The following is a 12997-nucleotide window of genomic DNA, read 5'->3' on the forward strand; positions in this document are numbered from 1 at the left end:
TTTCAGGTGCCCTCCTAGCATCATTGTTAGCGGGTAAGCCAACAATACACTTTTGTCCTTTTTTTGTGCAAAATACAAAGAGAAACCAGAAAAACGAAAGACGAAGTCCAACCCTTTAAAAGCTAGAATGTATCTGGGAATATGTGAGAAATCTATATTAATTAACTTGGTAACAGTGACAACACAGCGAATCAGAATGTAAAATTAGAGAATAGGTAAATCGGGGGTTTCCCTTCCAGGAGAGGAACTGTAACCGGGGGGGCCTCAGGAGAGCAGAAAAGAAATGGGGTGTACGGACTGTGCAGTCGTCCCTGGGAGACTGTTAGAACTGGAGTTCCTGTGCTTCCGTTCTGATCTGTGGGTCCTTTTTTCTGAGTTGTTGGTACTCCTACTGATAGAAGCCTTGGTGCAAGAAAGTCCGAGCTTTGTGTGGCTTTTGCTCTGGAACCATCCTGAGTGTTGGCAGGGAGGGCCATGTCCGCCTTTAACAGAACCGCGTGCTGGGGGCGCGGCCTCAGGCCGCGTCCTCACCTGTAAGACGGGAGTCACGCTACGAAGGTGGTTGTGAAAGTCCAGTGGTTTAATGTCCACAGAGAAGAGTGTCTGTGCACGGTCACTGCCCTTTGTGTGCTGGTGTGACTGGCGTCATCTAGACTTTTCAGAAGCAGGTTGCATTAAACATCCCTGGGAGGCATCCTTTCCTCCAAGAGAAATCTAGACACTGAAGAATTTAAAATCCAGTGGTAATAATTTTCTATTTTCTTGACCGTAATCAGTCAGTCCATCAATCAGTCAGTCAGCATTTCTGTGCATTTATACTGTCTAATCTGACTCTCGGTTTTGAAGTCAAACCAACTTTGTTCTGACATCGTGAGAACTTGAAATTTTCCTTTTCATCACTTAGTTAAATGGGACTTGAAATTTTTTTGTCAAAAATGCTCACTTCTGTTTAACACCTTAGTTTTTCAGAAATTTTGTTTTTGAACTGCCGTAATTTAATAACGATTTTAATTAATTTTATCAGGAATCAAATTTAGCTCATTTATCTTTTCACTTTGGTTTCCTAACTCGTTTCTTTTTCTCCAAAAATCCTTATAAAAACAAACACAAAATCCTGCCTACCTCCCTTCTGTAAAGAAAAAGCCGCTAATCTCAAATTCTTAACTAGATTATCCAGTTTGCACATATTCTGGCTTGTCTTAAAGTTTGTATTTCACCTGTCTCAGAAGTAGACAGACTCAGCTTTCATTAGTTCTTAGAATAATACTTGCTGTCATGGATTAAGCATTTGGCAGGTCTTTCTTTCCGTGTATACACATACCAAAAGTTGGGAGTGAGGGAAAATTAAAACACAGCTTTTTTTTTTTTGTATTAAAAAAAAAGACCCAAAACTAGTGCTTAATGTGTTTGGTTATAAGTGTGACAGTAAAATCCTATGTTATTTATTTGCTGTGACTTTGGGTAGTTGTCTGATTTTCATACTGCATCCATCAATGTCATTGAATATTTTTTATCAGTCCTTTATGTTGATATAAAATGTGTATGTATATAGCATTTCTCTCTGTTTTGGGTTGTTGGGATATGTGATTTATCCAGAAGCCAGCAATCAAGAGAAAAAAATAGACTAAATCATATTATTATTTTTTTCATTGTCAAAGCTAAATTATCTGTTTTTAGAACATATGAATTCCTCTCTATCCAGTGAAATCAAGCTCAGCTTACATCTGAGATCTCTGTATTTCAGAAATAACTTTGGTGGTAAACACCAGTTTTGATATGTATAGGTGTATATGTGAACTTGGTTTTTATTAAAGTTTATTAAGTTTACAGAGTAGTTGAACTTTATAATTAACAACTTGAAAAACTGGAGACCATGAAGTTGAATTAATTCTAAGCTTAATGTAAGTATTATTCTCTCTACTTTTAAATTACGTAATGGATACGTAAACCCAAATTGCAATTTAATGTTTCCTAGATTTTGCTGTTTGCCTCCCGAAATGTCAACCAAGTTTGTGATGTTCCTGTCTTAAAATATTTTCATGTTGACAGAATTTTCTTGGGTTTAGTTCTTTTGGAAAGTAATGTGGTTTTAGCTCTTTGGCTAAAGTATCTAACCAACAGAATTATTAATTGTGGGTGTGTTGTATCCTTTGCAGAAGTCAGTTTCTCATGTATGCCGTGTAAAGTGACGATGACATTTCTTTCTATTTGAAAGAAAGTCTTATGTGCTTATAATTCCCCCCCGCCCCGCACTTGGAGCGCTTGGAAGAGTCATGCCAAGGATTAATTTTTGTTTGAAATAGACAGAAAACGATTGAGTTAAAATATAGAAGTGTATTCAGCTGCAAATGAAACTACCCAGCATTAGAAGGAATGCTTCTAAAATAAGAGAAGGACTAAAGCTGCCACCAGCAGCACTGGGACATGGGCAGCCGGTGACATAAGCTGGTATTAGCACTGGCAGCACAGAGGAGGGAGTGAGACCAGGTCCTGAACAATGTCTCTAATGTATCAGACACAAATAGTCTTTTCTTCAGCATCGGACAGGTATGTGTTCTGGTTCCAATGACTTTTTTCCCTCACGCTTGTCATGGTGAAGTCAAAGATAAAAATTAAAAAAAAAAATCCTCCCTTCATTTGAGTTTCCTCCATGCCTTAAATCTCACAGGACGTAAGTCTTGTCCCTAACCTATGCTATTTAGCTTTCTTAGCTTTTCCACACAGCTGCCTAAAAGCAACGGCTCCCTGATTCTCTCGTGGACCCAGATGCGTATTTATGTAAAGAATCGGTGCCAGATGCAAAGCCCGGGGGCGCAGGGCAGGGCTGGAGGCATCAGAGCCTCCTCTCTTCGTGCTCTAGGTTGAAGAGCGGTCCAGGCGGTGTGACCGATACGGCCTCGCACGGTCTGTCTTCGGTTTCAAATTGAAGAGATATTTTTGTCAGCAGTAGGACCGTAAGTGTGTGTGTGTTTGGAAGAGGAGACATTTGAGTATCTACAACCAAGCACTCACTGTGAAGTCACGTCATTATCTAATTACTTTCGTCGGGCTTGGCGGTAGAAACACTGGAGAGGGATGGAGGGAGCTGCCTGTGGGCGGGGGCGGGGTGGGGGGATGGTGAGAGCCACAGAACTCCTGCTGCTAATTTAAAAGGAGGCCTTTAAAGGGCAGTTATATGTTTTTTCACGAAGCTAAGCATTAGCAGAATAACGTTGCTTACGAATCCTCATGGCATATTTATAGCTCATTCTTATCCTTCCACACGATAAAAATGCAGGTCCATGGAATTGTACGGCGATCCAGTTCATTCAATACTGGTCGAATTGAACATCTGTATAAGAACCCCCAGGCTCATATTGAAGGAAGTAAGTCATTTTCTTTTTCTAAACTCCCTTTCTGTGTAACTTCCTATATTATGATAAGGTATTTTCAAATGTCATTTTTCTCAAAGCCCATCAAATCGCAGTTATTTACCCATGAGTTACCTGCATTGAATGCTCTCTGCACGCTTTGAAAACCCTTCACTGCCTGCTGCCCTGGGCCATGGTGTCACCGTGGTTAGGCCGTTACGAGGGTACCATCAGGTGATGCTGCTTGAGAGGCCAGAGCAGACAAGCCTTTGATCACTGTCTCCAGGTGTCCCTGTACCCTCGAGTCAGATCAGCTCCACACTCAGAGCCCTCCTCTGCTTTTCACGTTTGGTCTAATTTAATCAAGTCAAGCAGTCTTTGTACATTTACTTAATTTTAGAAATAATTGGTGAAGACAGGTCCAAAAGCAGATGGCAGTCAAAAATATATTTAAATTGCTTTACAGGCGGTTGTCAGTATTTGTAGTTGTTTGTTATTTTTGGTAACACAATTGCAGGGAGTACATCACACAGTTGCGGTGTTTTCTCATTTGACCTTGACAGCAGTTCCTGAGGTTGGAATGAGACCATTTTACGGGTGGAGGCAGAGAGAGGGTGTGACTTTATCAAGCCTCCATAGCACGCGAAAGACAGAGCTGGGACGAGGACACGGGGTGTTTCCCGCCAGCAGGGATGATCCAGGTGGCTTGTATTCACCTCAGGCCCCTGAATATTGGAAGGTTTGGGCTAGTTGTACAGGTAGTGCTGTCATCAGGAAGATGACCTACTAGTACACTTTCCACCTTAATATTTAGGTTGTTCAGTGAATCCTCCTTGAAAATTATCATCATTTTGTGCAAAGTGTAGAATGGTACTGCCATTGGACCTAGATGTAGATCAATATTATGTAAAATTAATGAAAGCATCCAGTTAGCAGGTTGCCCATCTGCCTCTGTCACCTTCTTACACTAGTGAGGTCAGCGTGAGGATCTGCTTAGATCTGGGGTCAGAACAAGCTAGTTGTCCTTTAATCGGTTATGTATACGTCAGGCACGTCATGGATGGTTTAAGGACTGATGTTTACGAAGGACTGAAAAATCGCTAGATAAAAGTATCTGAATAGAGCTATCTTCACTACTATCAACGTGTTACATATCTCGTTCGAGGGTATACACATTATTTCCAGACTTTCTTTGTCTGAATCTCATTCTCATGTGACATGTCTTACAGCCACCGGGGCGCCATAAGATACGCTGATTGTGTAACATCTGTCATGATATTATGTTTTTTTAAAAAGCTCATCTGAGTTTTTACAAATCCTTTATAGACATAGCAACAAATGGGAATCTCTTTCTACTATTTAGTTTCTTTACAGATGACAGTTACCGACCGCTACTCCAGAACCAATCTGGTTTTCAGACTTTCAGAATATACATTTCAGTTTTGCTATGTTAAAAAATTGGGCCTACGTTGTTTCCTTCTATCTAATGGTATGTGTTTCAATCCTAAAGACATGAAACTGCACTATGGCGACCTCACCGACAGTACCTGCCTCGTAAAGATCATCAATGAAGTGAAGCCGACCGAGATCTACAACCTCGGAGCCCAGAGCCACGTCAAGGTGAGCCGTTTTCCTTATCATGGTTTCTCTGGCTGTGTTCCTGAGTTCTGTGTTTTACTGTTGTCCGTTGCTTCTTAACACAATACGACAACCACTAATCCTAGTCCTCAAGTTTGATTCTTGGTATTCGTTTGGGTATTAATGAATCCTTATAGAAATGCTAATACATTTTTTTTAAAGTGTATTTTCTGTTATTGAACAATGTAATAAAATCTTACTCCTGACATTAGAGTAAAAGTATTTATTTGGGGTTGATCTTGCAGTCACGAACCTCACTTGGATGTATTTTCTGTCATTTCAACTCACATTGTGAATGAAGTGTTTTGTTCAAATGTTGGAAAATTAAGTCAATAAAACTTCTATTTTAATATTAATTTTTGGTAGTGATGATATTACTGGCTGAGAAAATAGTATTTTTGAGGGCCAATATGTCAGAATTAATGGAATTAACTTTTTCTTGTGAGTAGTAAAAATTATTGGAAGAAAAACTCTTCTTAGCCTCTTGTCTCAGTATGACACAGCTCCCGTTGATTTCTTTCCCTTTATTCAGACAGATTCTCTGGTGGTCTCTCTACCTCTCCTTAGTTTTTCTTTCTAGAACAAATCGCAGTAAACCTGAGAAGCCAATCCCCAGGGTTCTGGCAATCTGCTTAATTCAAGTTTTTGTTGCTGTATTATAGTGCTAACTTAGTGAGTGAACTGAAGCCAGGGATGATATGAGTTCTATTTAGATACTAATTCAATCAGGATAGTTAGTGGAGCATAGACATAAAAGCAAATGACTCTAGTTAAAACAGCACCTGCCCCCTTCCACCAAAAAAAAGGAACAGAAAATCTAGCAGCATTTTTTGCTGTTTAATGAGTGAATTCAGCACTCTTACTGCAGAAAGTATTTGAGGTGATTGGCTATTTCTTCACATCTCCAACTGCGGGTGGAATGGAAGCGATATGCCTGTTTTATACCTCTGCTAGTTTAAGGGAGAAATTATAAACTAGATCAAATGAAACCAAAGGTAGAACATAGTAAGAGAAGCAGGTGGAAAGCTCAGTCTTGTAATTGATACCAAATTTAAAATTTGAGCGTAGACCCTCACGGTACATTTTTCTCTAAGATGGTAACCTGGGAGGATGGCGACAGATCAGCCAATAATGATACTTCTTCTCTGTCTCTGCTGTCTCGGAAGGTAATTTTTTCCTTTCTTAATCTCCGATGATTCTGTTCTGTATCCAAGCTTAAGCTTTGGGCTGTGGAAGGCGTCAGGGGCTTTGGGTTAGAAAAATAGGGCTGTTTTTCTAAGTGATTCTAAATGTATTTTCCACCTGAAAGGGTATTTCCTACGTGCCATGCCTTGAGCAGCTGTCCCCGCTTTCAAATAGAGAGGCAATAACTGTCACTCAGGGATGAAGACTTTACCCTGGGCTGAGGCAGGTGGTCCGTCTGCCACGTTTTGGTTTATCTATAGCTGCTTCTTGGCATCTCCAGGCAAAATAGAATGTTTTGGAATGAGTGCTCTCTTACTCAGTTTCCTTTAGATTAAGACGTTTCCTTTGTGATGGTAGATAGTTTATCACCTCTGGAAGTCCTATACTGGCGAAGTGGGAAGATGCAGGAAATTTTATATAAAGATTTATGTATAGAAGGCCTTCCCCTGTCATGTTAGTATTAAATGAGTCAGTCTTCTCCTTTTTCCAAAACGTTTTATAGTTCAAAAAGTCTGATATGCTCTCCGTACATGAAGTGGTGCTGAGTGGGTCTGGTTATTACCCTAGGGTGGCTGTACCGTGAGTACAGAAAGCACAGGAGGTTGAGCCGATTCCTTATAAGTGGCTCTGTATGTGAAGTCTACCTGGTTTTATTGTGTTTTGCCTGCTTTGCCTGAAGGCCTGTTAATTGGCAGAAATGGTGCTTAATCGAAGATGAATTTTGGCTCGTAAGATAGTTTAGCCCTTCAACGATATTTGCGTGCATGGTGGAGTGGAGGACCCAGGGATGCGTGAAACCCACCTCTGTCATGGAGGGACTCCTTTCCCAGGGGTGACAGAGGCTGGCGCTGATGTCTTTGGGTTTTTAGAGATGGGGTGAGAGAACTTCACTCCCACGAGATTGTGCATGGTGTCAGGGAGTAGGTTCGGGGTGGAAGTTTACAGACGTCGTTAGTGGGAACGGGTAGTTGAAATTGAGGTGACAATACAAAGCTGAGAGTCAGAAGAGAGAAGACTTGGGATGTGTTTGCAACATGATGAGCGTCCTAGGTTGCTTAGGTCTTGCTTAGGTCCTAAGCAAGAAGTCTGGTGGGAGAAATGGGAGGTGGGCAGGTAGGGAGGTGGGCTGTGTTTGGGCAGTCTCTATGTGTTTCTTTTTTAATTAGCCTTTTTTTTTTTTTTTTTTGCCGTACACGGGCCTCTCACTGCCGTGGCCTCTCCCGTTGCGGAGCACAGGCTCCGGACGCACAGGCTCAACGGCCCAGCCGCTCCGCAGCATGTGGGATCCTCCCAGACCGGGGCACGAACCCACGTCTCCTGCCTCGGCAGGCGGACTCCCAACCACTGCGCCACCAGGGAAGCCCCTAATTAGCCATTTTTTAAATTGAAGTAGTTAATTTACAGTGTTGTGTTAGTTTCAGGTGTACAGCAAAGTGATTCAATTGTATATATATTCTTTTTCAGATTCTTTTCCATTATAGGTTACTGTAAGACATATGGTTCCCTGTGCTATACAGCAGTTTCTTCCTGTTTATCTATTTTATATAGAGTAGTGTGTGTGTATGTTAATCCCTAGCTCCTAATTTATCTTTCCCCCTGCCGCCCTCCTATCCCCTTTGGTAGCCATAAATTTGTTTTCTGTGTCTGTGAGTCTGTTTTTTTGTAAATAAGTTTATTTGTATCATTTTTTCAGATTCCACATATAAGTGATATCATATGCTATTTGTCTTTGTCTGGCCATCTTCACTTAATATGATAATCTCTAGGACCATCCGTGTTGCTGCAGATGGCGTTATTTCTCTCTCTTTTTTATGGCTAAGTAATATTCCATTATATATATGTACCACATCTTCGTTATCCATTTATCTGTCGATGGACACTGAGGTTTATTCCATGTCTTGACTATTGTAAATAGTGCTGCAGTGAACATCGGGGTGCATGTATCTTTTCAAATTAGAGTTTTTGTCTTTTCCGGATATATGCCCAGGAGTGGGATTGCTGGATCACGTGATAACCCTCTTTTTAGTTTTTTAAGGAACCTCCATACTGTTCTCCATAGTGGCTGCACCAGTTTACATTCCCATGACAGTGTAGGAGGGTTCCTTTTTCTCCACACCCTCTCCAGCGTTTATTATTTGTAGACTTTTTGATGATGGCCATTCTGACTGGTGTTTGCATCTCTAATGATTAGTGGTGTTTAGCATCTTTTGCTCAATGGGATTTTTCCAGCTGTGTTCTTCTTTCTCAAGATTGCTGTGGCTATTCGGGGTCTTTTGTGTTTCTATACAAATTAAAAAAAAATTTTTCCAGTTCTGTGAAAAATGCCATTGGTAATTTGATAGGGATTGCATTGAATGTGTAGATTGCCTTGGGTAGTATAGCCATTTTGACAATATCGATTCTTCCAGTCCAAGAACATGGTGTATCTTTCCATTTGTTTGTGTCGTCTTCGGTTTCTTTCATCACTATCATATAGTTTTCAGAGTACAGGTCTTTTGCCTCCTTAGGTAGGTTCATTCCTAGGTATTTGTTTGGTGTGATAGTAAATGGGATGGTTTCCTTAATTTCTGTTTCTGATCTTTCATTGTTACTGTACAGAAATGCAACAGATTTCTGTGTATTAATTTTGTATCCAGCAACTTCACTGAATTCATTGGCAAGCTCTAGTAGTTTTCTGGTAGCATCTTTAGGATTTTCTATGTATAGCATCATGACATCTGCAGACAGTGATAGTTTTACTTGTTCCTTTCCAATTTGGATTCCTTTTATTTCTTTTTCTTCTTTGATTGCTGTGGCTTATGGGACTATGTTGAATGAAAGTGGTGAGGGTGGGCCTCCCGGTCTTGTTTTTGAACAGGAGACAAATAGACTCAGAGGTGAGTCTACAGGTGGGGCTTCAGAAGAGTAGGAAGTTGTTGGGTGAAGGTGGTGGCAGTCGAAGTGGTCCTGAGGAGGACGGAACAGGAGGCCTGTAGGGCTGACCCTCTGCCGACAAGATATGGGGCTGGGGAGGAAGGGAAGCGCTGCTCCAGGGCACTGGGGCCAGAAGACTGATGGTCCCGGTGCTAGAAGCAGGCGTCCGAGGAGGGACTGCCGAGTTGGGGGGTGCGTGAGAGGCTCCCTCTTGGACTCGTCCTACCAGCGGTACTTGAAGGACATTCAGGTCATGCAGGTCAAAGGCAATTTAAAGTATGCTGTGAGGTTTGAGAGAGATTTGGAGTTCATCAGTCCTGGGAGTTCTTGAGAGGCCGAAGCCAAGGCAGCAGATGGAAACAGAGGAGTGGATGAAGATGGAGCCTTGGGGCCTGGGAGCATTGGCGGGGGAAGTCATGGGTGACAGGGAGGTAGGGTCAAAGAGGCAGGAGGGTGGAATTGTGTGAGGGAGCCAACAGACCAGGCGGTTCAGGCAGGAGGCGGTGTCTGCCGTGCTAGGGCTTCAGGTGAGTGTGCAGGAGTGAGGAGCAAGCAGACCTCGTGGCCTTTGTGGTTGGGGTAGGATGATTTGGGGCTTTCAGGAAGAGCATTTTAGTGATGTGGTAGAGGAATTATCCGGAAGGCGGAGGGCTTAGAAGTCCAGGGTTAGGAAGGGTTGTAAATTGAGTGGATTCTTTTCTAGAAAAGTCCTGCCTTGCCCAGCAACCTGTCTGATTTGTGACGTCTTCCTTTTCCAGGATGTGTCCAGGTGATGCTGACTCTGGTCTGGGGGCTTCAGTTTGAGAACTGCTGTGCTAATGTTTCTGGTTTCTTGGTTTATCTGTGTGTAATATGCGCCTTAAGTGCATTCTTCCTTCAGTGCATCAGCTTTTGAATTTGGTATAAATTCCTTGCCAGCTAATGACTATGTGAGCTTGTAAAGCTGAGAGTGGAAAGAATCTAAGAAGAATCTGATACATGTTTATACCAAAATTCTCCACCTTCAGAAATCTTTTTCTGAGCAGCGCGGCGTGTAGTCAGTGAGAACGCGTACTTCCCGGGTACTCCTAGTGCTTTGGGGGAACAGTATGGGTGCAAGCCACTGTCCGGATGTCTTTGGAAAGCCCGTGTTCCATGCCCCTCTTCCTTGTGTGATCTACTGTCACATGGATTCTTAGTGGTGGAAAGAGTGGGTTTGGGGAGGGGCTGGCTGGGAAGGACAGCTGCTGACAACAGACTGCGGCTGGCTCGGGGGGCGTTGCTGTGCCCCACCCACCCCTCCACAGCTCTGTGTGTTGGCCTTCAGTTGCCTACCTGTTCTCCTAGCAGCTTGTTAGGGGGTTAGGATGGAAAACACGTATTTTGTTCCTTATAATTAATTTCTCTGTATTAATCAGCTTTGTAGGATTTATTGTGTTCCTAGACAGTAGTTTTTAAACAGAAGTTCTTTCTGACAGTGGAATGTTTGTAAGAAGTTAATTAAAATATGTTTCTTCTTATTTGGTTTGGAGCTCTTTTGAAAGAAAACTCTAATATTAGCACACGTTGCATTTCATTTTGAATCCGTGACTTCTAGACCAGGCATTGTTTGTGTTGGCCTCTCTTTGTGCAGAATAGAGTCTTCTATCACACTCACTTCCAGTTAATTTGATGTGGGCTATGGTATGCTAAAAGTAAGGAAAATAAAATAATAGGAAGTTGGTCTGGTTTCCTGTAGGAAACCAATGAAGATGAAATTGGTTCTTGGAATAAACCCACAGCAGTCTGGGAAATACTGACTGAAGACATTTTTCTGAATCATAAACAGAAAAATTATGACTCATGAAGTGTAGGTCATTGAGAGGCTGATTTGATCTTATGTAGGAGAAAGTGAGAGACGACTGAAATGTACTAGTTATTAAAAGTAGTTAAACCTAGCGTGGTGACATCACCCAAGTAGGAACAAATTATCCAATATACATAGTCCTGCCCATTTTGATGAGGAAATGTTTTAGGAGCCTGCTGTATTGTTCTTTTAAAATTTTTACTGTGTAAATAGTATTTTTCATTAATTTCTGTCCTAAATTTCTTATCTGTTCAGCATTCATTACTGTCATGACTTTGGAGTTTTCCACCATTCCTCACAGCTTCTTTGATAATCATACTTCATTCTTGAAGTCATACTGTTGGACGAGATCTGTCTACCGGAAATCTAGCCCAGTATGACCCTTTGGTCTCACAATGTCATGTTGGAATTGCCTTTATTATTTTTTAAAAATGAAAATGATGCAATCACGAAATGTTAGAGCTAAAAGGAGCTTTAGAGATAACTTAACGTGGTTTTCATTTTATAAGTGAGGTTCCTGCCGCTCAAAGCCACACATTGGGTTGCTGGCCAGTCCAGGGTCAAAACTCCGACCTTTGTGTTCGATAACGTATTTTAAAGACCGTCAAAGAAAATGCTGATCTCCATTAGTAATAATTCTAATGTAAAATAGTGCTCACCTTAAGAAATTTCCCCACATACCTGAGTTTCTTCTTAAGCTTTTTTTTTTCCTTGTGTCTTTTGTGGAGACAGAAAGTCATTTGCTCTTTTTTAAGTTTTGAGAACTATTTGCAAATCCCTTCTCAGTGTTCAAGGCCGTTATTAAGTCTTTCTTTGACTTTCTCTTATTGAAACGGAATGACTCCCTCCAGTGTCATTTGTTTTCTAGCTCTTGAATTATCTTCGTTATCTCCTTTTCGACTCTCTGTCGGCCGTTTGTTTGATTTTGTCTCACGACAGCCAGGAGGCCTACGTGCCCAGAAGGTGCCTGAGGCAGGCGGCGTGTGGGGCAGGATCTCCTTGTCCAGCTGTGCGGGACCGGCTAGCAGATCTGAGTGTGGGAGCAAAGGGACCGAGTCTGATTGTCTTCCTGGTGGGACTTCCAGCCCAGGAAGCAGGGCAGGAAGCGGAGCTGATTGTGAGCCAAGTGGCTGGCGGGGTGGCCAGGCAGCGCCTCAGCATCCGGGAGACAGAGAAGCCGGTGCAGGGAGTGAAGCTGGGGGAGCAACGGGGCCCCCGGGAGGGGACCGCGCAGTTTAATCTCCTGAGAGACAGAAGTGCCCCCTCCAGTGGCTTTTTCCTGGCTGCTCCTAGCCCCCCCGCCATTTGTCTCCTATTTATGGGGAGGAAGCCCACACCTCCTGGGGCTGCTCTAACCCAGGGGGTGACGGGGTGCACTGGGAGGACTGCGTTACGGGGCAGGACAGGTGCCTGGGGGGACGTGTACTTCGTGCCTGACTCACCCAGTTCTGGAACAGAACAGAAGCACCAGTGTGGCCTTTGCCGTGCAGGTGCAGGAGGGTCGGGACCCACAGACAGCATGGAGGACTGTTCTCCTGGGCCTTGCTCCCCCGTGTGTTTATTTCGGAGCCTGGCGAGCCGGCAGGGAGTGTGCGAAGGGCAGGGCGGTGAGGAGGGGCCGGGGCATCGTTCTCGTCGTCGGGGAGGGGCTGTCAGGGCGACCTTAGGCTGGGGTCGGGCCCAGCCCGTCCCGCCTGGTGGCACCGGAGCCCGCCGTGCCCCGTGCACCCTGTGAGGCAGCTCACGCGTGCAAACTGCTGTGTGAAGAGCTTCAGGGCAGAAGCCTTGTCCTGGGGCCGCAGGGAAGGAGGTGTCCGTGGGCACCGGAGCCCGGGCCCCGCGCTCCTGGCCTCAGATCGCGGCACCTGTGAAACGGGCCCGAGACACGTTGCCCCCTGTGGGCCTCTGCACTTGCTTCCAGGGTGCTGCTCTGTCCTCGGTGTTCGCGGCCTTGGTCCCCCACTGCCCCCTGCCTGTGCCCAGCTGTCAGCCCCTCAGCCAGGCCCTCCTACCGTCCTGTGCGCGGCAGTCACCCTCCTGGGAAGGGCCGGCCCAGCCGAGGGCGGCGGTGCTGCGGGGTCGGGGC

The 12997-nt window shown here is 43.8% G+C and overlaps 1 protein-coding gene across 6 annotated transcripts in view; it reads left to right on the forward strand.

Moving 5' to 3' along the window:
- The window catches only part of GMDS (GDP-mannose 4,6-dehydratase), a 519944-nt gene that overhangs the window by 103283 nt on the left and 403664 nt on the right, over positions 1–12997 (forward strand). For 3 of the 6 annotated variants that reach the window (XM_055080168.1, XM_055080167.1, XM_055080169.1), the window contains 3 exons: positions 3278–3365; positions 4861–4970; positions 6083–6154. The exons of 1 other annotated variant lie outside the window; for it this stretch is intronic. In XM_055080168.1, the coding sequence (XP_054936143.1) occupies positions 3278–3365; positions 4861–4970; positions 6083–6154 (270 nt within the window). Of the gene's footprint in view, positions 1–2859; positions 2955–3277; positions 3366–4860; positions 4971–6082; positions 6155–12997 lie in introns of those variants that run through there. 2 more of the 6 variants (XM_055080170.1, XM_024121917.2) reach the window with 2 other exon arrangements.

The sequence above is a fragment of the Physeter macrocephalus genome, chromosome 18, assembly GCF_002837175.3.
Source record: "Physeter macrocephalus isolate SW-GA chromosome 18, ASM283717v5, whole genome shotgun sequence".
Classification (NCBI taxonomy): Eukaryota; Metazoa; Chordata; class Mammalia; order Artiodactyla; family Physeteridae; genus Physeter; species Physeter macrocephalus.